General features: G+C 58.4%; 1 protein-coding gene across 4 annotated transcripts in view; it reads left to right on the plus strand.

Moving 5' to 3' along the window:
• The first annotated feature begins 1,110 nt into the window (after window positions 1-1,110).
• Window positions 1,111-25,683, plus strand: part of mrpl24 (mitochondrial ribosomal protein L24) — a 56,992-nt gene continuing 32,419 nt past the window's right edge. The window contains exons 1-4 of one of the 4 annotated variants that reach the window (XM_041181770.1): window positions 1,111-1,284; window positions 2,666-2,869; window positions 4,202-4,450; window positions 10,498-10,687. In XM_041181770.1, the coding sequence (XP_041037704.1) occupies window positions 10,511-10,687 (177 nt within the window). In that variant the 5' untranslated portion in view covers window positions 1,111-1,284; window positions 2,666-2,869; window positions 4,202-4,450; window positions 10,498-10,510. Of the gene's footprint in view, window positions 1,285-2,665; window positions 2,870-4,201; window positions 4,451-9,103; window positions 9,298-9,330; window positions 9,453-10,497; window positions 10,688-25,683 lie in introns of those variants that run through there. The other 3 variants (XM_041181772.1, XM_041181771.1, XM_041181773.1) reach the window with 3 other exon arrangements.

Below are 25,683 nucleotides of genomic sequence, written 5' to 3' on the forward strand. Positions count from 1 at the left end.
CTCCAATTCCATACATCAGTGATGTGAGTGAAGATAACAGCAACCCGCTCCCCCTGTCCTCACTGACCTACACTGGCCCCCAGTCAGGCCAAACCTTGATTTTAAAATTCTCATCCTTGTTTTCAAATCCCTCTGTTATCTCGCCCTCTGCTCCCTATCTCTGTAACCTCCTCCAGCCCCTACACCCCTCCCTATCTCTGTAACCTCCTCCAGCCCCTACACCCCTCCCTATCTCTGTAACCTCCTCCAGCCCCTACAACCCTCCCTATCTCTGTAACCTCCTCCAGCCCCCACACCCCTCCCTAGCTCTGTAACCTCCTCCAGCCCCTACACCCCTCCATATCTCTGTAACCTCCTCCAGCCCCTACACCCCTCCCTATCTCTGTAACCTCTTCCAGCCCCTACACCCCTCCCTATCTCTGTAACCTCCTCCAGCCCCTGCACCCCTCTCTATCTCTGTAACCTCCTCCAGCCCCTACACCCCTCCCTATCTCTGTAACCTCTTCCAGCCCCTACACCCCTCCCTATCTCTGTAACCTCCTCCAGCCCCTGCACCCCTCCCTATCTCTGTAACCTCCTCCAGCCCCTACACCCCTCCCTATCTCTGTAACCTCCTCCAGCCCCTGCACCCCTCTCTATCTCTGTAACCTCCTCCAGCCCCTACAACCCTCCGAGATCTCTGCTCTCCTCCAATTCCGGCCTCTTGCGCATCCCCCCCGATTCCCATCGCTCCACCATTGGCGACCGTGCCTTCAGCTGCCTTGGGGGGGGCACTGAGCTCTGGAATTCCCTCCCTAAACCTCTCCGTCCCCCTCTCTCGCATGCACTTCTCCTTTAAGACGCTGCTTAAAACTGACCTCATTGACTGAGTATTTTGGTCGCCTGAACCTGACACCTGCTAACGTGTCTGGGTTTTGTTTGATTTACTGTACCGGGAGCGTCTGGATGGATTTTGTGCTCCGGTGTCTGGAGTGGAGGCTGGAACCCACAAGCTCCTGACTGAGAGGCGGTCGCGCCACCGGGCCAGGACCGACGCCTGTGACTCAGGGAGAGGGGCTGCGGGTTAAGAGGGTGCGAAATGCAGGGTTTCTGACCTTTGGCCCTTCTGTCCAGGCACCAGAGCCTCACCAAAGCTCATCTGAGGGAGAGGGAGACGGAGAGAAGAAGGAGAATGCTGAGGGGAGCAGCGATGAGGAGGGCAAACTGGTGATTGACGAACCAGCGAAAGATAAGGAAAAGCTGGAGAAGACTGGATCAAAGCGAAAGTCGGTCACTCCGACAAAGGTACAGACTGCGCTGCGAGAGACGCTGCACTGCAGTATACGTGGTGAAACTGTGTCCAGTGCACTGTGTTCCCACAGATTGTTCAAATGGCTGTTGTCCACCATAATACTGCTCCCCAGCAAGTCTCTGTCTCTCTCTCTCTCTCTCTGTCCATTTCTCTCTCTGAAGTTTCTTCTCCTAGTGTCTCTCTCTCAATCACCGACATCTCTCGCTTTCCCCATCTCCCGGCCCCTCACCCCCTCCCGGCCCCTCGCCCCATAAGACCATAAGACATAGGAACAGAAATTAGGCCATTCGGCCCATCGAGTCTGCTCCGCCATTCAATCATGGCTGATAAGTTCCTCAACCCCATTCTCCCACCTTCTCCCCGTAACCTTTGATCCCCCCCCCTTACCAATCAAGAACCTATCTATCTCGTTCTTAAATACGCTCAATGACCTGGCCTCCACAGCCTTCTGTGGCAATGAATTCCATAGATTCACCACTCTCTGGCTAAAGAAGTTTCTCCTCATCTCTGTTCTAAAAGGTCTTCCCTTTACTCTGAGGCTGTGCCCTCGGGTCCTAGTCTCTCCCACTAATGGAAACATCTTCCCCCACGTCCACTCTATCCAGGCCTTTCAGTATTCTGTAAGTTTCAATCAGATCCCCCCTCATCCTTCTAAACTCCATCGAGTATAGACCCGGAGTCCTCAAACCTCCTGGCCCCGCCCCCTCCCGGGTTTGACAGGGTCGATGATGAGAGGTTGTTTCCCCTTGTGAGAGAGTCTAGGACCAGAGGGCATAATCCCAGAGTCAGACAGAGGTGAGGAGGAATTTCTTCTCTCAGAGGGTGGTGAATCTGTGGAATACTTTACTGCAGAGGGCTGTAGAGGCTGGGTCATGAAGTATATTCAAGGCTGAGATAGACAGATATTTAATCAGTAAAGGAATCAAGGGTTATGGGGAAAAGGCAGGAAAGTGAAGTTGAGGGTTATCAGATCAGCCACGATCTCACTGAATGGCGGAGCAGAATCGATGGGCCGAATGGCCTTCTTCTCCCACGTTTCCTGCTCTCGCCACCCTGCTCCCCAGCCCCGCACTCCCCTTCTCGCCACCCCACGTCGCCGCCCCGCTCCCGCTCCCCCACCCCCTCGCCGCCCCGTGCCCCGCACTCCCCCTCTCGCCACCCTCCCTCCCGCTACCCCGCCCCCTCCTCGCTGCCCCCGCCCCACACTCCCCCTCTCTCCACCACCCCCACCCCCCCGCGCCCCCCCCCAGTCCTGTCCCCCTCTCGCTCCGAGTCACCGATGCTGTGAACCACTCCCCCAGCCAGTGAGCTGCTGAACATATCCGGCTCCCTTATTCCATCCCCCTGTGCGTGACTGTTTTGTTTCTTACGAAGGTCTGCGCAAAGCGACCCTGTGATTCCAAGGAGGGGGAACAGGAGGATGGGGGCGAGGACGGAGGGGAGGTAACCCAGCCTGTCCCAGCCCAGGAAGGAGAGCACGGTGAGGAGGAAAAGGAGAACAAGACCATCGTCAGCCCCAGCGAGAAGACAGAGAGCGAGGTGGCCAATGCCACGGAACCCCAGACAAAGGAAGAGGGGGTAAGGAACAGCCTCGTCGCTTGATTTCACCAAAGTGCAGCTTCCCTTTCCCTACCCCCCACCCCATCTCCCAACCCCCCCACCCCTGTAAACGGAAGCTGTACCGCGTGGCGGAGTCTGGAATACGACGCACCAGAGATTTCAATGGGAGCCCGGAGGTGGGTAGAAGGCCCGGTTTGGGGATGTGCCAGCTCTGTGCCCATTAGCACAGACAGCGAGCTTGGGCATTCTGAGTGTGTGGCTAGGTCCTTGTGTCCATGGCCATCTGTAGCCTCCCTATCTCTGTAACCTCCTCCAGCCCCTACACCCCTCCCTATCTCTGTAACCTCCTCCAGCCCCTACACCCCTCCCTATCTCTGTAACCTCCTCCAGCCCCTACACCCCTCCCTATCTCTGTAACCTCCTCCAGCCTCTACACCCCTCGTTATCTCTGTAACCTCCTCCAGCCCCTACACCCCTCCCTATCTCTGTAACCTCCTCCAGTCCCTACACCCCTCCCTATCTCTGTAACTCCCTCCAGCCCCTACACCCCTCCCTATCTCTGTAACTCCCTCCAGCCCCTACACCTCTCCCTATCTCTGTAACCTCCTACAGTCCCCTATACCCCTCCCTATCTCTGTCACCTCCTCCAGCCCCTACACCCCTCCCTATCTCTGTAACCTCCTCCAGCCCCCACACCCCTCCCTATCTCTGTAACCTCCTCCAGCCCCAACACCGCTCCCTATCTCTGTAACCCCCTCCAGCCCCTACACCCCTCACTATCTCTGTAACCCCCCTCCAGCCCCTACACCCCCTCCCTATCTCTGTAACCTCCTCCAGCCCCTACACCCCTCCCTATCTCTGTAACCTCCTCCAGCCCCTACACCCCTCCGAGATCTCTGCGCTCCTCCAATTCCGGCCTCTTGCCCATCCCCCGATTCCCATCGCTCCACCTTCAGCAGCCGTGCCTTCAATTGCCTGGGTTGGGGGGGTGGGGGGTGTGCCCTGAGCTCTGGAATTCCTCCTCCAAACCTCTCCGACTGTTGTGGCCCTGTTCCACATTCCGTCTTGAGAACAAGTTGGCTGGATGTGGTGGGGCGGGGATGATGGAGTGACACAAACCCTTCGCAGGAGCCAGCCAGCAGAGAGTCGATGGACAGAATGGCCTCCTTCTGTACTGCGCTCGCCCCCCTGCTTGCGTCTCGCGCCGCTGTACCTCGTTCCCGGTGCTATATGAATGCAGGTTGTCGCTCCTAACGCCTCGCGCGCTTCAGAAAATTGTTTTTGCTGGTGTGTTTGGTAACAGAATTGTCCCGCTAACCGCTCTCCTTTGCTCCACTCTCTCTCTCTCAGGCTGAGGCTGCAGCTGTTTAAGAGGATGAAGCTGATACGCCCAGACCAGCCTTTTTGCAGATGCGTAAACCACCCCCACCCCCCTCTTTCTCTCCTCTTCCCCCCACCCCTCCCCCTCCCCTCTGGCCCCTCTGTCCACCCTCGTTCCCCTGATTGCTGAGGAATTTTATTTTTCATTTGAAAGAAGAGAATTGTTCGTGCTGTTAGCAGCTTTTTACACCAATGTCGGGCCCTGGGCTCGCTTTTACGGTAATTAAAAAGAAAAAGAAAATTTCTGCTTCACGGATTGTCGGAGTTGCTGCTTTGTCTGGTTCCTGGTGCCCCCACCCCCCCCAACTCTCGGACTCTGCCTGCCCGGCCTCTCACCGTGCTAGCATGGACTCGATGGGCCAAAGGGCCACCTCCTGCGCTCTAACTGCTCTTGGGGGCCTTAGGATGCTTATTTATCTTCCGAGGAATGTATTCCCTTATTTTTTTCTCTCTCCCCACCCCCCCAATTCCCAGAGCCATTCCTGGAAGATGGAGGCAGGAGGCGGGCGTTGAGGTCCCGCCAAACCTGTCCCGCCGTTCAGTTCGACTCCCGCCTGGTCATTGACCTCAGTGCCATTTCACCCCCCCCCCCCCCCCCCCCCCCCCCCACACTATCCCATTTAAGAAGTATTTTGGATGTGCACTTAGATGCCCACGGCACGCAAGGCTATGGGCTGGAAAATGGGATTAGAATAGGCACTCGTTTGACCGGCGCAGACTCGATGGGCCGAAGGGCCTTTCTCTGCGCTGTAGACCTCCGTGATCCCCCTACCCCCCTCCCCTTGATGTCATCAGTCTCCGGAACTCCCATCGACCTTGTCTTGAACACGCTCAGCAACTGAGCCTCCACAGCTCTCGGTGGGAGGGGGGGTAGAGAATTCCAAAGATTCACCACCCTCTGAGTGAAGAAGTTCCTCCTCATCTCAGTCCTAAATGGGCCACCCCCTTACCCTGAGATTATGCCCCCTGGTTCCAGACTCACCAGCCAGGGGAACCATCCCATCCACATCCACCCCGTCGCGCCATGTACGCATTTGGTAAGTTTGACTGAGGTCACCCCCTCGTTCTTCGGAACTCCAGGGAAGACAGATCCAGTCTCCCCAATCTCTCCCCATAAGACAATCCCACCGTCCCAGGGATTAGTCCGGTGAGCCTCCATTGCACTCCCTCCAAGGCAAGTGTATCCCTCTTTCGACAAGGGGACCAAAACTGCGCACAATACTCCAAGGTGCGGTCTCACCAAGGCTCCACACAACTGCAGCGAGACGTCTTAACTCCTGTACTCAGATCCCGCCCCCCCCCTTTGCCATGAAGGCCAGCGTGCCACTTGCCCTGCCAATTGCTTTGCTGCATCTGCTCGGTACCTTCCAGCGAGGACAACCAGGACACCCGCACCTCCCACTGCCCGAGTGCCACTCTGCCCTCCTGCCTCCTCTGCAAGTTTACCCCTGTCTTCTGCGCCGTTGATCGTACCCTCCCCACCCCCACCAGTTTAAGGCCGTGATTCCCAATTGCCTGCTCCCTGTGCTTTCTCCAGCGCCTGCTCCTGTGTGCTGGTACTGGGCAGGAACGGTAATAACTGGAGTTTTCACCCACGCAGCGGGCCAGCGGCGAGAGGCGGTGCCCGGGTGTGTCAGGGAGCTCCACCCCGTTACAATCCCCGGCCCGTGCCCTTCCCCCACCTCGGTGGGGACTCGGGGGATGTGGTGAGGGCAGGAAGTCGCCCCAGGATTCCCCTGCGCCCAATCGCCATCTGATAATTCAGGGAGGACTGGACTTGGTTGGGGGGGGTGATGCCTCCCAGGTTGAATGGCACGCCGGTCGGCGGCTAGGCTCACCTGTGGTGAACTGAAGTCAGGAGTCGATTGCCTTTCGAAGCTCGAGGAGGAAATGAGTTGCATAACTCCAGAGACTCGAGCACACAATCCAAGGAACACCACCACCTGGAAGTTGCCTCCAAGCCACTCACCACCCTGACTTGGAAATATATCGGCCGTTCCTTCACTGTCGCTGGAACAAAATCCTGGAACTCCCGCCCTAACAGCACGGTGGGCGTACCTACACCACAAGGACTGCAGCGGTTCAAGAAGGCGGCTCACCCATCACCTTCTCAAGGGGCAATTAGGGATGGGTAATAAATGCTGGGCCCAGCAGCGAAGGAAACATCTCATAAGTGAATAAAAAAAGTTTGCAGCACTGTTGGAGGGTCAATACCGAAGGAGTGCCGCACTGTCGGAGGGTCAGTACTGAGGGAGCGCCGCACTGTCAGAGGGTCAGCACTGAGGGAGTGCCGCACTGTCAGAGGGTCAGCACTGAGGGAGCGCCGCACTGTCGGAGGGTCAGTACTGAGGGAGCGCCGCACTGTCTGAGGGTCAGTACTGAGGGAGCGCTGCACTGTCGGAGGGACAGTACCGAGGGAGTGCCGCACTGTCGGAGGGTTAGCACTGAGGGAGCGCCGCACTGTCGGAGGGTCAGCACTGAGGGAGCACCGCACTGTTGGAGGGTCAGTATTGAGGGAGCGCCGCACTGTCGGAGGGTCAGTACTGAGGGAGCGCCGCACTGTCGGAGGGTCAGTACTGAGGTAGTGCCGCACTGTCGGAGGGTCAGTACAGAGGGAGCGTTGCACTGTTGGAGGGTCAGTACTGAGGGAGCACCGCACTGTCAGAGGGTCAGTACTGAGGGAGCACCGCACTGTTGGAGGGTCAGTACTGAGGGAGCACCGCACTGTTGGAGGGTCAGTACTGAGGGAGTGCCGCATGTCAGAGTCACCATCTTTTAAATGAGGTGTTAAATTGAAGCCCCCGTCTGCCCCCTCAGGTGAATGTAAAAGATCCCACGACTACAATTGGATGAAGAGCAGGGTAGGGGGATGTCCTCCCTGGCGGCTCCGAGGTCCAATATTTAGTCCTCGCCCAACATCTATTTTTAAAAAAAAACACCAGACAATCCGGGATATTCTCACGTTGCTGTTTGTGGGATCTTGCTGCCTGCAAATTAGGTGCCGTGTTTCCTGTGTTACAGCCGTGAGCGCAGCTCAAGAAGTAAGTCATCGGCTCTCAGGCACTTTAGGAATGTTCTGCGGTTGTGAATGACGCTGGAGAAATGAAAGTTTTGCCTTTCAAATTTACATGAGCGCGTCTTGAGAGATTTTCTTGGGCAAACCCCATTCGCAGCAGGGACAGACTGGATGGCTAAGCTAGTGAGGTGCAACGACAGGCCCCAGCCTGTGATTCGCTGAGGTTTTGGGTCGTGGCTAAGGCTGTAAACCAGGCCTGATGGCCGTCTTCAACCGGAGAACGACCAGTGTTCGTGGAGCTGTGCCCTAGGAGAACGGGCTAACAATTTTGACTTGTAGCAAAGCGATGTTGTGAAACTGAAATGAAATCAGGCCATGCTGGAATCTCTCGGCTGGTCAAGCAGCGTCAGTGGAGAGGGAGGAACCGAGTTGACGTGTCGGGTCAATGGCCTTTCCCCAAGAGGTTTAAGATGTCCTCGAACGACTCTTAAGCTCGTCTTGGAGTTGAGGGGGGGAAGGGGACGCAGATAGAACCTGATTGAGGCTCTTTGGAATAGAGAAGGCTGGAGAGCGACTTGCTTGGGGTCTAAAGTTATGAAAGCCCTCGATAGGCCGGGCCTAGAGCTAGTTGGGGGAGATAGCCACTAATAAACCCAACCGGAGAACTTGGAAGAAATTCCTCAACCCAAAGAATATGGAACTGGCAACCACGAGTAGCAGCTGAGATGAATATCCAAGGTGAATTTAAGGGAAAGCTGGATAAATAGAGGAGGGAGAGTGGGCTATGTTGAGGGATGAGATGAAGTGGGGAGGGTGTATGCTCGTGTGGAGCATAAAGACCAGTTTGTACTGGTAATTATTACCTAAAAGAGAGAGATTCAGTGATAGAAGTGATGGACGGTCAAGGCAAAAAGTGGGGGATTGGCGATGATAAGACAACATGGATAGAGGTGATATAATGGTGATTGTACTGGGAGTGGAAACGTGAGCTGGGAAAGAGAAAGTAGCCACCACCCCTAAGCGGAAGGTGGGTATTCACATACACGCACACACACACAGCCCAGTCCTTTGCAGACAGAAGGAATGTGTCCCCACACAAGCGCCTTTTTCAACTAAACTAAAGCTTAGGGACCAATCAGAGTTGACCTGCCCGGTTTAGAATTTGAACAAAGCTGGGCAGTTAACTCCTCCACGGTGCACCGTCCATGGCAACGGCTCCACCAATCGGTGTCCACTTGCCAACCAATTGGCGCTCTCTTCTCATGCAGTATAAATTGTTGTTTGCTCCCTTCGGGACTGTTGGCAATTTCTCGCCAGCCGGCCTGATGAGCGCAAGACGAAAAGCTTTGGTAGCATGGCCTTTTGTTTTGTCGGCTACAGGGGCAGAGGATCCCGCTTAGCCACATAGCGATGGGGAACCCGCCCCTTCTTCCCCCTCAGCCTTCACCAAGCACCCACCTCCTTGACTCCCAAGGGTGCGGCCAACACTCACCATTACAACTGGAGTTTTTTTTTGGGGGGGATAATAAGTTGGGTCAAGAAACATTTTGCTGAGCATATATGTTAATAACAGGGAGTTGAAGGCTCTGCACTATCTGGTGTTCACACTGCTGCCCCTTGTCTGGGTGGATTACCCACTAATATGGCTCTGGACCATGAGATGGTGGCCCTGCTGCCCGGCATGCCCCGCGCCCCGGCGGGGCCTCCTGGGATTTGAAGTCCTCCTACAGCTCCCAGCATGCAAACGCGACACCCGGCAGGCACTGAGCCGGCGTGCCCGTGCGCGGCATACTCCGGACGGGAGCGGCCGCGCGAAGGCTGATGGGGATTGTAGTCCGCCTACAATTCCCAGGAGGCGCTGCGGGGTGAAGGGCGGGAGTTGCGCGCCCCGAGTGCCGGAAGGTTCCATTCTGCGCGGGCAAGAAGGGGAGGGGGGGAGCTTGCATGGTCCGGCCGCCCGGTCCGACGACAAGCACGAATAAATCAAACTCCGGTGAGGGGTTAACGGGAGTTGACCGAAGTCCGGAGCAGGTGGCACAGAGCTGAGAGGGTATGGGGTCCGGAGAGATTGATTGAACCGTTGGGGAATGTGCCACAGGAATGCTGGGATAGCTCCCGTCTCGCGCGGAGCCGGGGCCGCGCGGTGAACCGAGGGTGACGGTTGAAGAGGATTTCAAACCAGACAGGGGGAGGGGCATCGGGAGGGTAAGCGGCATCAGGGGCGGGGGCGGGGCACAGTGAGGGGAAGAGAGGGGCGGGGCACAGTGAGGGGAAGAGAGGGGCGGGGCACAGTGAGGGGAAGAGAGGGGCGGGGCACAGTGAGGGGAAGAGAGGGGCGGGGCACAGTGAGGGGAAGAGAGGGGCGGGGCACAGTGAGGGGAAGAGAGGGGCACAGTGAGGGGAAGAGAGGGGCGGGGCACAGTGAGGGGAAGAGAGGGGCGGGGCACAGTGAGGGGAAGAGAGGGGCGGGGCACAGTGAGGGGAAGAGAGGGGCACAGTGAGGGGAAGAGAGGGGCGGGGCACAGTGAGGGGAAGAGAGGGGCGGGGCACAGTGAGGGGAAGAGAGGGGCACAGTGAGGGGAAGAGAGGGGCACAGTGAGGGGAAGAGAGGGGCGGGGCACAGTGAGGGGAAGAGAGGGGCACAGTGAGGGGAAGAGAGGGGCACAGTGAGGGGAAGAGAGGGGCGGGGCACAGTGAGGGGAAGAGAGGGGCACAGTGAGGGGAAGAGAGGGGCGGGGCACAGTGAGGGGAAGAGAGGGGCGGGGCACAGTGATGGGAAGGGAGGGGCACAGTGAGGGGAGTGGGAGAGGTGGGGGCACAGTGAGGGGAGTGGGAGAGGTGGGGGCACAGTGAGGGGAGTGGGAGAGGTGGGGGCACAGTGAGGGGAGTGGGAGAGGTGGGGGCACAGTGAGGGGAGTGGGAGAGGTGGGGGCACAGTGAGGGGAGTGGGAGAGGTGGGGGCACAAAGTGGGGGGAAGGACATCGGGAAGGGGAGCGGCATGTCAGGTGGAGGAGCCGGGGAATCAGTTGTTGGGGCATTTCTCCCAGCGTGAGGGGCTGAATGGCCTCCTCCTGTTCCTGTGTAACAGGCTCGAGAGGGCTGAATGGCCTCCTCCTGTCTGAGGTGGCCAGGACAGAACACGTGCACACACACTCAGACACACGCGTGTGTCTGTGTTCAAATCCCGCCAAAGCCATCCCGGCCCTTTCCCTGGTGCGTCACTCAGTGTGGAATGTCTTCTCCCCGCAGCCGGTACCCAACCATGCGACTCGGAGCCCTGCTCGCCATGGGGGCCAAGGTACACCGCGGTTACCGGTACGGCATGAACAGACCGTGGACCATTGCAGCCCAGAGGATCAACCCTCCGGGCCGGCAGCGCAGGAAGGTGGTTGTGGAGCCCATAGCGCAGCACGAGTGGAAGATCTTCCGAGGGGACACGGTGAGTGTGTTGGGAAGGAACACGCGCATACGCACACACAGATTCAGACACACGCGCACACACATTCAGACACACGCACACATTCAGACACGCGCGCACACATTCAGACACACGCTCGCACACACATTCAGACACACGCTCGCACACACATTCAGACACGCTCGCGCACACATTCAGACACGCTCGCGCACACATTCAGACACGTGCTCGTGCGCGCGCACTCAGACACGCTCCGGCGCACGCACTCCGACACGCGCGCGCACGCACTCCGAAACGCACGCGCACTCCGACACGCGTGCGTGCGCGCATTCCGACACGCGCCGCTCGCACTCCGAAACACGCGCGCGCTCGCACTCCAACACGCGTGCGCGCACTCCGAAACATGCACGCGCGCACTCCGAAACACGCGCGCGCGCACGCACTCCGACACGCGCGCACGCACTCAGACACGCGCGCACGCACTCAGACACACGTGGGCATACACTGAGACACACGCGGGCACACACTGAGACACACGCGGGCACACACTGAGACACACGCGGGCACACACTGAGACGCGTGCACACTCAGACACGCGCGCACACTCAGACACGCGCGCACACTCAGACACGCGCGCACACATTCAGACACGCGCGCACACATTCAGACACGCGCGCACACACTCAGACACATGCGCCCACACATACTCAGACACATGCGCGCACACACTCAGACACATGCGCGCACACACTCAGACACATGCGCGCACACACTCAGACACGCGCGCACACACTCAGACACGCGCGCACACACTCAGACACGCGCGCACACACTGAGACACACGCGCGCACACACTGAGACACACGCGCGCACACACTGAGACGCGCGCGCACACACTGAGACACACGCGCGCACACACTGAGACACACGCGCGCACACACTGAGACACACGCGCGCACACACTGAGACACACGCGCGCACACACTGAGACACGCGCGCACACACTGAGACACGCGCGCACACACTGAGACACGCGCGCACACACTGAGACACGCGCGCACACACTGAGACACGCGCGCACACACTGAGACACGCGCGCACACACTCAGACACATGCGCGCACACACTCAGACACATGCGCGCACACACTCAGACACATGCGCGCACACACTCAGACACATGCGCGCACACACTCAGACACGCGCGCATACACTCAGACACGCGCGCACACACTCAGACACGCGCGCACACACTCAGACACGCGCGCACACACTGAGACACACGCGCGCACACACTGAGACACACGCGCGCACACACTGAGACACACGCGCGCACACACTGAGACACGCGCGCACACACTGAGACACGCGCGCACACACTCAGACACACGCGCGCACACACTCAGACACACTCGCGCGCACACTCAGACACACTCGCGCGCACACTCAGACACACTCGCGCGCACACTCAGACACGCGCGCACACGCAGACACGCGCGTACACGCAGACACGCGCGCACACGCAGACACGCGCGCGCACACACTCAGACACGCGCGCGCACACACTCAGACACGCGCGCGCACACACTCAGACACGCGCGCGCACACACTCAGACACGCGCGCGCACACACTCAGACACGCGCGCGCACACACTCAGACACGCGCGCGCACACACTCAGACACGCGCGCACACACTCAGACACACGCGCGCACACACTCAGACACACGCGCGCACACACTCAGACACACGCGCGCACACACTCAGACACACGCGCGCACACACTCAGACACGCGCGCACACACTCAGACACGCGCGCACCCACTCAGACACGCGCGCACCCACTCAGACACGCGCGCACACACTCAGACACGCGCGCGCACACACTCAGACACGCGCGCGCACACACTCAGACACGCGCGCGCACACACTCAGACACGCGCGCGCACACACTCAGACACGCGCGCGCACACACTCAGACACGCGCGCGCACACACTCAGACACGCGCGCGCACACAGTCAGGCACGCGCGCACACACTCAGACACACACGCGCGCACACACTCAGACACACGCGCGCACACACTCAGACACACGCGCGCACACACTCAGACACACACGCGCGCACACACTCAGACACACACGCGCGCACACACTCAGACACACACGCGCGCACACACTCAGACACACACGCGCGCACACACTCAGACACACACGCGCACACACACTCAGACACACACGCGCACACACACTCAGACACACACGCGCACACACACTCAGACACACACGCGCACACACACTCAGACACACACGCGCACACACACTCAGACACACACGCGCACACACACTCAGACACACACGCGCACACACACTCAGACACACACGCGCACACACACTCAGACACACACGCGCACACACACTCAGACACACACGCGCACACACACTCAGACACACACGCGCACACACTCTCAGACACACACGCGCACACACTCTCAGACACACACGCGCACACACACTCAGACACACACGCGCACACACACTCAGACACACGCGCACACACACTCAGACACACACGCGCACACACACTCAGACACACACGCGCACACACACTCAGACACACACGCGCACACACACTCAGACACACACGCGCACACACACTCAGACACACACGCGCACACACACTCAGACACACACGCGCACACACACTCAGACACACACGCGCACACACACTCAGACACACACGCGCACACACACTCAGACACACACGCGCACACACACTCAGACACACACGCGCACACACACTCAGACACACACGCGCACACACACGCGCACACACACTCAGACACACGCGCGCGCGCATGGACTCCGACGCGCACGCGCGCACACACTCCGACACGCGCGCACACACTCCGACACACGCGCACACACTCCGACACACGCGCACACGTACTCAGACACACACGCGCACACGTACTCAGACACACAAGCGCGCACACACTCAGACACACAAGCGCGCACACACTCAGACACACAAGCGCGCACACACTCAGACACACAAGCGCGCACACACTCAGACACACAAGCGCGCACACACTCAGACACACAAGCGCACACACACTCAGACACACTCAGACACACACGCGCACACACACTCAGACACACACGCGCACACACACTCAGACACACACGCGCACACACACTCAGACACACGCGCACACACAGACACACGCGCACACACACTCAGACACACACGCGCACACACACTCAGACACACACGCGCACACACACTCAGACACACACGCGCACACACACTCAGACACACACGCGCACACACACTCAGACACACACGCGCACACACACTCAGACACACACGCGCACACACACTCAGACACACACGCGCACACACACTCAGACACACACGCGCGCACACACTCAGACACACACGCGCGCACACACTCAGACACACACGCGCGCACACACTCAGACACACACGCGCGCACACACTCAGACACACACGCGCGCACACACTCAGACACACACGCGCGCACACACTCAGACACACACGCGCACACACACGCGCACACACACTCAGACACACACGCGCACACACACTCAGACACACACGCGCACACACACTCAGACACACACGCGCACACACACTCAGACACACACGCGCACACACAATCAGACACACACGCGCACACACACTCAGACACACACGCGCACACACACTCAGACACACGCGCACACACACTCAGACACACACGCGCACACACACTCAGACACACGCGCACACACACTCAGACACACACGCGCACACACACTCAGACACACACGCGCACACACACTCAGACACACGCGCACACACACTCAGACACACACGCGCACACACACTCAGACACACACGCGCACACACACTCAGACACACACGCGCACACACACTCAGACACACACGCGCACACACACTCAGACACACACGCGCACACACACTCAGACACACACGTGCACACACACGCGCACGCACCCTCAGACACACACGCGCACACACACACGCGCACGCACACTCAGACACGCGCGCACGCACACTCAGACACACACGCGCACACACACTCAGACACACACGCGCACACACACTCAGACACACACGCGCACACACACTCAGACACACACGCGCACACACACTCAGACACACACGCGCACACACACTCAGACACACACGCGCACACACACTCAGACACACACGCGCACACACACTCAGACAAACACGCGCACACACACTCAGACACACACGCGCACACACAGACACGCGCACACACACTCAGACACACACGTGCACACACACGCGCACGCACCCTCAGACACACACGCGCACACACACGCGCACGCACACTCAGACACGCGCGCACGCACACTCAGACACGCGCGCACGCACACTCAGACACGCGCGCACGCACACTCAGACACGCGCGCACGCACACACACGCAGACACACACACACAGACGGGGTCCGTACCAAGTGAGAAACCAGTGCCCGGTTTTCTCTGATGTTCAGTCACGGCAGAGAGAGAGAGGTGTCTGCTTAGCTTCTCGCTCGCTAAAATAATCGGCAGACAGGATGCAGTGTGTTGGCACCATCGCATGCCAGACATTATCGCTCGATACATAGATGTCCTGGCCAAGGTGCACGTTTAAAATGGCACCTTGCAGTAATATAGCAACTTTATCGTAGTAAAGCAGCCCTGGGCGTTTCAGAGGCCTGAATCAGGCCAAGTCTGACCCTGAAACATGTAAGGATATTAGGGACAATTGACCAAAAGCTCAGTCAAAGAGGTCGGTTTTAAGGAGCCTCTTGAAAGGGGAGGAGAGGTTTAGGGAGGGAATTCCAGAGCTCAGGGCCCCCCCCAGGCAGCTGAAGGCACGGCCGCCAATGGTGGAGCGATGGGAATCGGGTGATGGGCAAGAGGCCGGAATTGGAGGAGCGCAGAGATCTCGGAGGGTTGTAGGGGCTGGAGGAGGTTACAGAGATAGGGAGGGATGTAGGGGCTGGAGGAGGTGACAGATACGGAGGGGTGTAGGGGCTGTAGGAGGTTCGCGGAGATAGGGAGAGGCTGGAGCGGGTTACAGAGTTAGGGAAGGTTGTAGTGGCTGGAGGAGGTTACAGAGATAGGGAGTGGTGTAGGGGCTGGAGGAGGTTACAGAGATAGGGAGGGGTGTAAGGGCTGGAGGAGGTTACAGAGATAGGGAGGGGTGTAGGGGCTGGAGGAGGTTACGGAGATAGGGAGAGGCTGGAGGGGGTTACAGAGATAGGGAGGGGTGTAGGGGCTGGAGGTGATTACAGAGATAGGGAGAAGTGTAGGGGCTGGAGGAGGTTACAGAGATAGGGAGGGGTGTAGGGGCTGGAGGAGGTTACAGAGAAAGGGAGGGGTGTAGGAGCTGGAGGAGGTTACGGAAAGACGGAGGGGTGTAGGGGCTGGAGGAGGTTACAGAGATAGGGAGGGTGTAGGGGCTGGAGGAGGTTACAGAGTTAGGGAGGGGTGTAGAGGCTGGATGAGGTTACGGAGATAGGGAAAGGCTGGAGGGGGTTACAGAGATAGGAAGGAGTGTAGGGGCTGGAGGAGGTTACAGAGATACGGAGGGGTGTAGGGGCTGGAGGAGGTTACAGAGATAGGCAGGGGTGTGAGGGCCGGAGGAGGATACAGAGATAGGGAGGGTTGTAGGGGCTGGATGAGGTTACGGAGATAGGGAGAGGCTGGAGGGGGTTACAGAGATAGTAAGCGGTGTAGGGGCTGGGGGTGGTTACAGAGATAGGGAGGGGTGTAGGAGCTGGAGGAGGTTACAGAGATAGGGAGGGGTGTTGGGGCTGGAGGAGGTGACAGAGATAGGGAGGGCTGTAGGGCCTGGAGGAGGTTACAGAGATAGGGAGGGGTGTAGGGGCTGGAGGAGGTTATGGAGATAGGGAGGGGCTGGAGGGGGTTACAGAAATAGGAATGTAGGGGCTGGAGGTGGTTACAGAGATAGGGAGGGGTGTAGGGGCTGGAGGAGGTTACAGAGGTAGGGAGATGTGTAGGGGCTGGAGGAGGTTACGGAGATAGTGAGAGGCTGGAGGGGGCTACAGAGATAGGGGTGCAGAGGCTGGAGGAGGTTACAGAGATAGGGAGGGGTGTAGGGGCTGGAGGAGGTTACAGAGATAGGGAGGGGTGTATGGGGCTGGAGGATGTTACAGAGATAGGGAGGGGTGTATGGGCTGGAGTAGGTTACAGAGATAGGGAGGGGTGTAGGGGCTGGAGGAGGTTACAGAGAGAGGGAGGGGTGTATGGGCTGGAGGAGGTTACAGAGATAGGGATGGGTGTAGGGGCTGGAGGAGGTTACAGAGATAGGGAGGGGTGTAGGGGCTGGAGGAGGTTACAGAGATAGGGAGAGGCTGGAGGGGGTTACAGAGATAGGGAGGGGTGTAGGGGCTGGAGGTGGTTACAGAGATAGGGGTGTAGGGGCTGGAGTAGGTCACGGAGATAGGGAGAGGCTGGAGGGGGTTACAGAGATAGGGAGGGGTGTAGGGGCTGGAGGAGGTTACAGAGATAGGGAGGGGTTTAGGAGCTGGAGGAGGTTACAGAGAAAGGGAGGGGTGTAGGAGCTGGAGGAGGTTACAGAAAGACGGAGGGGTGTAGGGGCTGGAGGAGGTTACAGAGATAGGGTGTAGGGGCTCGAGGAGGTTACAGAGATAGGCAGGGGTGTAGGGGCTGGAGGAGGTTACAGAGATAGGGAGGGCTGTAGGGGCTGGATGAGGTTACGGAGAAATGGAGAGGCTGGAGGGGGTTACAGAGATAGGAAGCGCTGTAGGGGCTGGAGGTGGTTACAGAGATAGGGAGGGGTGTAGGAGCTGGAGGAGGTTACAGAGATAGGGAGGGGTGTAGGGGCTGGAGGAGGTTACAGGGATAGAGAGGGGTGTAGGGGCTGGAGGAGCTTACAGATATAGGGAGGGGTGTAGAGGCTGGAGGACCTTACAGAGATGCGGATGGTTGTAGGGGCTGGAGGGGGTTACAGAGATAGGGAGGGGTGTAGGGGCTGGAGGAGGTTACGGAGATAGGGAGTGGCTGGAGAGGGTTACAGAGATGGGGAGGGTGTAGGGGCTGTAGGAGGTTACAGAGATAGGGAGGGGTGTAGGGGCTGCAGGTGGTTACAGAGATAGGGAGGAGTGTAGGGGCTGGAGGAGGTTACAGAGATAGGGAGGTGTGTAGGGGTTGGAGGAGGTTACAGGGATAGGGAGGGGTGTATGGGCTGGAGGAGGTTACAGAGATAGGGAGGTGTGTAGGGGCTGGAGAAGGTTACAGAGATAGGGAGTGGTGTAGGGGCTGGAGGAGGTTACAGAGATAGGGAGGGGTGTAGGGGCTGGAGGAGATTACAGAGATAGGGAGGGGTGTAGGGACTGGAGGAGGTTACAGACATAGGGAGGGGTGTAGGGGCTGGAGGAGGTTACAGAGATAGGGAGGCGTGTAGGGGCTGGAGGAGGTTACAGAGATAGGGAAGGGTGTATGGGCTGGAGGAGGTTACTGAGATAGGGAGGGTGGTAGGGGGTGTAGGAGGTTACAGAGATAGGGAGGGGTGTAGGGGCTGGAGGAGGTTACAGAGATAGGGAGGGGTGTAGGGGGTTACAGAGAAAGGGAGGGGTGTAGGGGCTGGAGGAGGTTACAGAGATTGGGATGGGCTGGAGGGGGTTACAGAGATAGGGAGGGGTGTAGGGGCTGGAGGAGGTTACAGAGATAGGGAGAGGTGTAGGGGCTGGAGGAGTTTACAGAGATAGGGAGGTGTGTAGGGGCTGGAGGAGGTTTGCGGAGATAGGGAGAGGCTGGAGGGGGTTACAAGATAGGGAGGGTTGTAGAGGCTGGAGGAGGTTACAGATATAGTGATGGGCTGGAGGGGGTTGTAGAGATAGGGAGAGGTGTCGGGGCTGGAGGAGGTTACAGAGATAGGGAGGGGTGTAGGGGCTGGAGGAGGTGACAGATACGGAGGGTTGTAGGGGCTGTAGGAGGTTCGCGGAGATAGGGAGAGGCTGGAGCGGGTTACAGAGTTAGGGAAGGTTGTAGTGGCTGGAGGAGGTTACAGAGATAGGGAGTGGTGTAGGGGCTGGAGGAGGTTACAGAGATAGGGAGGGGTGTAGGGGCTGGAGGAGGTTACAGAGATAGGGAGGGGTGTAGGGGCTGGAGGAGGTTACGGAGATAGGGAGAGGCTGGAGGGGGTTACAGAGATAGGGAGGGGTGTAGGGGCTGGAGGTGATTACAGAGATAGGGAGAAGTGTAGGGACTGGAGGAGGTTACAGAGATAGGGAGGGGTGTAGGGGCTGGAGGAAGTTACAGAGATAGGGAGGGGTTTAGGAGCTGGAGGAGGTTGCAGAGAAAGGGAGGGGTGTAGGAGCTGGAGGAGGTTACAGAGAAAGGGAGGGGTGTAGGAGCTGGAGGAGGTTACAGAGATAGGGAGGGTGTAGGGGCTGGAGGAGGTTACAGAGTTAGGGAGGGGTGTAGAGGCTGGCTGAGGTTACGGAGATAGGGAAAGGCTGGAGGGGGTTACAGAGATAGGAAGGGGTGTAGGGGCTGGAGGAGGTTACAGAGATACGGAGGGGTGTAGGGGCTGGAGGAGGTTACAGAGATAGGCAGGGGTGTGAGGGCTGGAGGAGGTTGCAGAGATAGGGAGGGTTGTAGGGGCTGGATGAGGTGACAGAGATAGGGAGAGGCTGGAGGGGGTTACAGAGATAGTAAGCGGTGTAGGGTCTGGGGGTGGTTACAGAGATAGGGAGAGGTGTAGGAGCTGGAGGAGGTTACAGAGATAGGGAGGGGTGTAGGGGCTGGAGGAGGTTACAGAGATAGGGAGGGGTGTAGGGTTTGGAGGAGCTTACAGAGATAGGGAGGGGTGTTGGGGCAGGAGGAGCTTACAGAGATACGGAGGGGTGTAGGGGCTGGAGGAGGTTACGGAGATAGGGAGTGGCTGGAGAGGGTTACAGAGATGGGGATGGTGTAGGGGCTGTAGGAGGTTACAGAGATAGGGAGGGGTGTAGGGGCTGGAGGAGTTTACGGATATTGGGAGAGGTCCTTAGGGGGTTACAGATATCGGGAGGGGTGTAGGGGCTGGAGGAGGTTACAGAGATAGGGAGATGTGTAGGGGCTGGAGGAGGTTACGGAGATAGTGAGAGGCTGGAGGGGGCTACAGAGATAGGGGTGTAGGGGCTGGAGGGGGTTACAGAGATAGTGAGGAGTGTAAGGGCTGGAGGAGGTTACAGAGAGAGGGAGGGGTGTAGGGGCTAGAGGAGGTTACAGAGAGAGCGAGGGGTGTAGGGGCTGGAGGAGGTTACAGTGATAGGGAGAGGTGTAGGGGCTGGAGGAGTTTAGAGATAGGGAGGTGTGTAGTGGCTGGAGGAGGTTTGCGGAGATAGGGAGAGGCTGGAGGGGGTTACAGAGATAGGGAGGGTTGTAGTGGCTTGAGGAGGTTACAGATATAAGGATGGGTTGGAGGGGTTTGTAGAGATAGGGAGAGGTGTAGGGGCTGGAGGAGGTTACAGAGATAGGGAGGGGTGTAGGGGCTGGAGGAGGTGACAGATACGGAGGGGTGTAGGGGCTGTAGAAGGTTCGCGGAGATAGGGAGATGCTGCAGCGGGTTACAGAGTTAGGGAGGGGTGTAGGGGCTGGAGGGGGTTACGGAGATAGGGAGAGGCTGGAGGTGGTTACAGAGATAGGGAGGGGTGTAGGGGCTGGAGGAGGTTACTGAGATAGGGAGGGGTTTAGGAGCTGGAGGAGGTTACAGAGAAAGGGAGGGGTGTAGGAGCTGGAGGAGGTTACAGAAAGACGGAGGGGTGTAGGGGCTGGAGGAGGTTACAGAGATAAGGAGGGTGTAGGGGCTGGGGGAGGTTACAGAGTTAGGGAGGGGTGTAGAGGCTGGATGAGGTTACGGAGATAGGGAGAGGCTGGAGGGGGTTACAGAGATAGGAAGGGGTGTAGGGGCTGGAGGAGGTTACAGAGATAGGGAGGGGTGTAGGGGCTGGAGGAGGTTACAGAGATAGGCAGGGGTGTAGGGGCTGGAGGAGGTTACAGAGATAGGGAGGGCTGTAGGGGTTGGATGAGGTTACGGAGAAATGGAGAGGCTGGAGGGGGTTACAGAGATAGGAAGCGCTGTAGGGGCTGGAGGTGGTTACAGAGATAGGGAGGGGTGTAGGAGCTGGAGGAGGTTACAGAGATAGGGAGGAGTTTAGGGGCTGGAGGAGGTTACGGAGATAGGGAGGGGTGTATGGGCTGGAGGAGGTTACTGAGATAGGGAGGTTGGTAGGGGCTGGAGGAGGTTACAGAGATAGGGAGGGGTGTAGGGGCTGGAGGAGGTTACAGAGATAGGGAGGGGTGTAGGGGCTGGAGGAGGTTACAGAGATAGGGATGGGCTGGAGGGGGTTACAGAGATAGGGAGGGGTGTAGGGGCTGGAGGCGGTTACAGAGATAGGGAGTGGTGTAGGGGCTGGAGGAGTTTACAGAGATCGGGAGGTGTGTAGGGGCTGGAGGAGGTTTGCGGAGATAGGGAGAGGCTGGAGGGGGTTACAGAGATAGGGAGGGTTGTAGTGGCTTGAGGAGGTTACAGATATAGGGATGGGCTGGAGGGGGTTGTAGAGATAGGGAGGGGTGTAGGGGCTGCAGGTGATTACAGAGATAGGGAGAAGTGTAGGGGCTGGAGGAGGTTACAGAGATAGGGAGGGGTGTAGGGGCTGGAGGAAGTTACAGAGATAGGGAGGGGTTTAGGAGCTGGAGGAGGTTACAGAGAAAGGGAGGGGTGTATGAGCTGGAGGAGGTTACAGAAAGACGGAGGGGTGTAGGGGCTGGAGGAGGTTACAGAGTTAGGGAGGGGTGTAGAGGCTGGATGAGGTTACGGAGATAGGCAAAGGCTGGAGGGGGTTACAGAGATAGGAAGGGGTGTAGGGGCTGGAGGAGGTTACAGAGATAGGCAGGGGTGTGAGGGCTGGAGGAGGTTACAGAGATAGGGAGGGTTGTAGGGGCTGGATGAGGTTACGGAGATAGGGAGAGGCTGGCGGGGGTTACAGAGATAGTAAGCGGTGTAGGGTCTGGGGGTGGTTACAGAGATAGGGGGAGGTGTAGGAGCTGGAGGAGGTTACAGAGATAGGGAGGGGTGTAGGGGCTGGAGGAGGTTACAGAGATAGGGAGGGTTGTGGGGGTTGGAGGAGCTTACAGAGATAGGGAGGGGTGTTGGGGCTGGAGGAGCTTACAGAGATAGCGAGTGGCTGGAGAGGGTTACAGAGATGGGGAGGGTGTAGGGGCTGTAGGAGGTTACAGAGATAGGGAGGGGTGTAGGGGCTGGAGGAGGTTACGGATATTGGGTGAGGTCCTTAGGGGGTTACAGATATCGGGAGGGGTGTAGGAGCTGGAGGAGGTTACAGAGATAGGGAGATGTGTAGGGGCTGGAGGAGGTTACGGAGATAGTGAGAGGCTGGAGGGGGCTACAGAGATAGGGGTGTAGGGGCTGGAGGGGGTTACAGAGATAGGGAGTGGTGTAGGGGCTGGAGGAGGTTTCAGAGATAGGGAGGGGTGTAGGGGCTGGAGGAGGTTTCAGAGATAGGGAGGGGTGTAGGGGCTGGAGGAGGTTACGGAGATAGGGAGTGGCTGGAGAGGGTTACAGAGATGGGGAGGGTGTAGGGGCTGTAGGAGGTTACAGAGATAGGGAGGGGTGTCGGGGCTGGAGGAGATTACGGATATTGGGAGAGGTCCTTAGGGGGTTGCAAATATCGGGAGGGGTGCAGGGGCTGGAGGAGGTTACAGAGAGACGAAGGGGTGTAGGGGCTGGAGGAGGTTACAGAGATAGGGAGGGCTGTAGGGCCTGGAGGAGGTTACAGAGATAGGGAGGGGTGTAGGGGCTGGAGGAGGTTATGGAGATAGGGAGGGGCTGGAGGGGGTTACAGAAATAGGAGTGTAGGGGCTGGAGGTGGTTACAGAGATAGGGAGGGGTGCAGGGGCTGGAGGAGGTTACAGAGATAGGGAGATGTGTAGGGGCTGGAGGAGGTTACGGAGATAGTGAGAGGCTGGAGGGGGCTACAGAGATAGGGGTGCAGAGGCTGGAGGAGGTTACAGAGATAGGGAGGGGTGTAGGGGCTGCAGGTGGTTACAGAGATAGGGAGGAGTGTAGGGGCTGGAGGAGGTTACAGAGATAGGGAGGGTTGTAGGGCTTGGAGGAGGTTACAGAGAGAGGGAGGGGTGTATGGGCTGGAGGAGGTTACAGAGATAGGGATGGGTGTAGGGGCTGGAGGAGGTTACAGAGATAGGGAGGGGTGTATGGGCTGGAGGAGGTTACTGAGATAGGGAGGGGTGTAGGGGCTGGAGGAGGTTACAGAGATAGGCAAGGGTGTAGTGGCTGGAGGGGGTTACAGAGATAGGGAGGGGTGTAGGGGTTGGAGGAGGTTACGGAGATAGCGAGAGGCTGGAGGGGGTTACAGAGATAGGGAGGGGTGTAGGGGCTGGAGGTGGTTACAGAGATAGGGAGGGGTGTAGGACCTGGAGGATGTTACAGAGATAGGGAGGGGTGTAGGAGCTGGAGGAGGTTACAGAGATAGGGAGGTGTGTAGGGGCTGGAGGAGGTTACGGAGTTAGGGAGAGGCTGGAGGGGGTTACAGAGATAGTGATGGTTGTAGGGGCTGGAGGAGGTTACAGACATAGGGAGGGGTGTAGGGGCTGGAGGAGGTTACAGAGATAGGGAGGGGTGTAGGGACTGGAGGAGGTTACCGAGATACGGAGGGGTGTAGGGGCTGGAAGGGGTTACAGAGATAGGGAGGGGTGTAGGGGCTGGAGGAGTTTACGGAGATAGGGCGTGGCTGGAGGGGGTTACAGAGATGGGGAGGGTGTCGGGGCTGGAGGAGGTTACAGAGATAGGGAGGTAGGGGCTGTAGGTGGTTACAGAGATAGGGATGAGTGTAGGGGCTGGAGGAGGTTACAGAGATAGGGAGGGTTGTAGGGCCTGGAGGAGGTTACAGAGATAGGGAGGGGTGTAGGGGCTGGAGGAGGTTACTGAGATAGGGAGGGGTGTAGGGGCTGGAGGAGTTTCCAGAGATAGGGTGGGGTCTAGGGGCTGGAGGAGGTTACAGGGATAGGGAGGGGTGTAGGGGCTGGAGGAGGTTACGGAGATAGGGAGAGGCTGGATGGGGTTACAGAGATAGGGAGGGGTGCAGAGGCTGGAGGAGTTTACAGAGATAGGGAGGGGTGTAGGGGCTGCAGGTGGTTACAGAGATAGGGAGGAGTGTAGGGGCTGGAGGAGGTTACAGAGATAGGGAGGGTTGTAGGGCCTGGAGGAGGTTACAGAGAATAGCGAGGGGTGTATGGGTGTAGGAGGTTACAGAGATAGGGAGGGGTGTAGGGGCTGGAGGAGTTTACAGAGATAGGGAGGGGTGTATGGGCTGGAGGAGGTTACAGAGATAGGGAGGGGTATAGGGGCTGGTGGAGGTGACAGATACGGAGGGGTGTAGGGGCTGTAGGAGGTTTGCGTAGATAGAGAGAGGCTGGAGGGTGTTACAGAGTTAGGGAGGTTTGTAGTGGCTGGAGGAGGTTACAGAGATAGGGAGGGGTGTAGGGGCTGGAGGAGTTTACAGAGATAGGGAGGGTTGTAGGGGCTGGAGGATGTTACAGCGATAGGGAGGGGTGTAGGGGCTGGAGGAGGTTACAGAGATAGGGAGGGGTGTATGGGCTGGTGGAGGTTACAGAGATAGGGAGTGGTGTAGGAGCTGGAGCAGGTTACAGAGATAGGGAGGGCTGCATGAGCTGGAGCCGGTTACAGAGATTGGGAGGGGTGTAGGGGCTGGAGGAGGTTACAGAGATAGGGAGGAGTGTAGGGGCTGGAGGAGGGTACAGAGATAGTGAGGGGTGTAGCGGCTGGATGAGGTTACTGAGATAGGGAGAGGCTGAAGGGGGTTACAGAGATAGGGAGGGGTGTAGAGGTTGGAGGAGGTTACAGAGATAGGGAGGGGTGTAGGAGCTGGAGGAGGTTACAGAGATAGGCAGGGGTGTAGGGGCTGGAGGAGGTTACGGAGATAGGGAGAGGCTGGAAGGGGTTACAGAGATAGGGAGGGGTGTAGGAGCTGGAGGAGGTTACAGAGATAGGGAGGGGTGTAGGGGCTGGAGGAGATAACAGAGATAGGGGGCAGTGTAGGGCCTGTAGGAGGTTACATTGATACGGAGGGGTGTAGGGGCTGGAGGGGGTTATAGAGATAGGGAGGGGTGTAGGTGCTGGAGGAGGTTACGGAGATAGCGAGTGGCTGGATGGGGTTACAGAGATGGGGAGGGTGTTGGGGCTGGAGGAGGTTACGGATATTGGGAGGGGTCCTTAGGGGGTTACAGATATCGGGAGGGGTTCAGGGGCTGGAGGAGGTTATGGAAATAGGGAGGGGCTGGAGGGGGTTACAGAGATAGGGGTGTAGGGGCTGGAGGGGGTTACAGAGAGAGGGAGGGGTGTAGGGGCTGGAGGAGTTTACAGAGATAGGGAGGGGTGTAGGGGCTGGAGGAGGTTACGGAGATAGTGAGAGGCTGGAGGGGGCTACAGAGATAGGGGTGTAGGGGCTGGAGGGGGTTACAGAGATGGGGAGGGGTGTAGGGGCTGCAGGTGGTTACAGAGATAGGGAGGAGTGTAGGGGCTGGAGGAGGTCACAGACATAGGGAGGGTTGTAGGGCCTGGTGGAGGTTACAGAGATAGGGAGCGGTGTAGGCGCTGGAGGGGGTTATAGAGATAGGGAGGGGTGTAGGGGCTGGTGGAGGTAACGGAGATAGGGAGTGGCTGGAGGGGGTTACAGAGATGGAGAGGGTTTAGGGGCTGGAGGAGGTTCCAGAGATAGGGAGGGGTGTAGGGTCTGGAGGAGGTTACAGAGATAGGGAGGGGTGTAGGGGCTGGAGGAGGTTACGGATATTGGGAGAGGTCCTTAGGTGGTTACAGATATCGGGAGGGGTGCAGGGTTGGAGGAGGTTACAGAGAGACGGAGGGGTGTAGGGGCTGGAGGAGGTTAC

The sequence above is a fragment of the Carcharodon carcharias genome (assembly GCF_017639515.1).
Source record: "Carcharodon carcharias isolate sCarCar2 chromosome 36 unlocalized genomic scaffold, sCarCar2.pri SUPER_36_unloc_20, whole genome shotgun sequence".
NCBI classification, from domain to species: Eukaryota; Metazoa; Chordata; class Chondrichthyes; order Lamniformes; family Lamnidae; genus Carcharodon; species Carcharodon carcharias.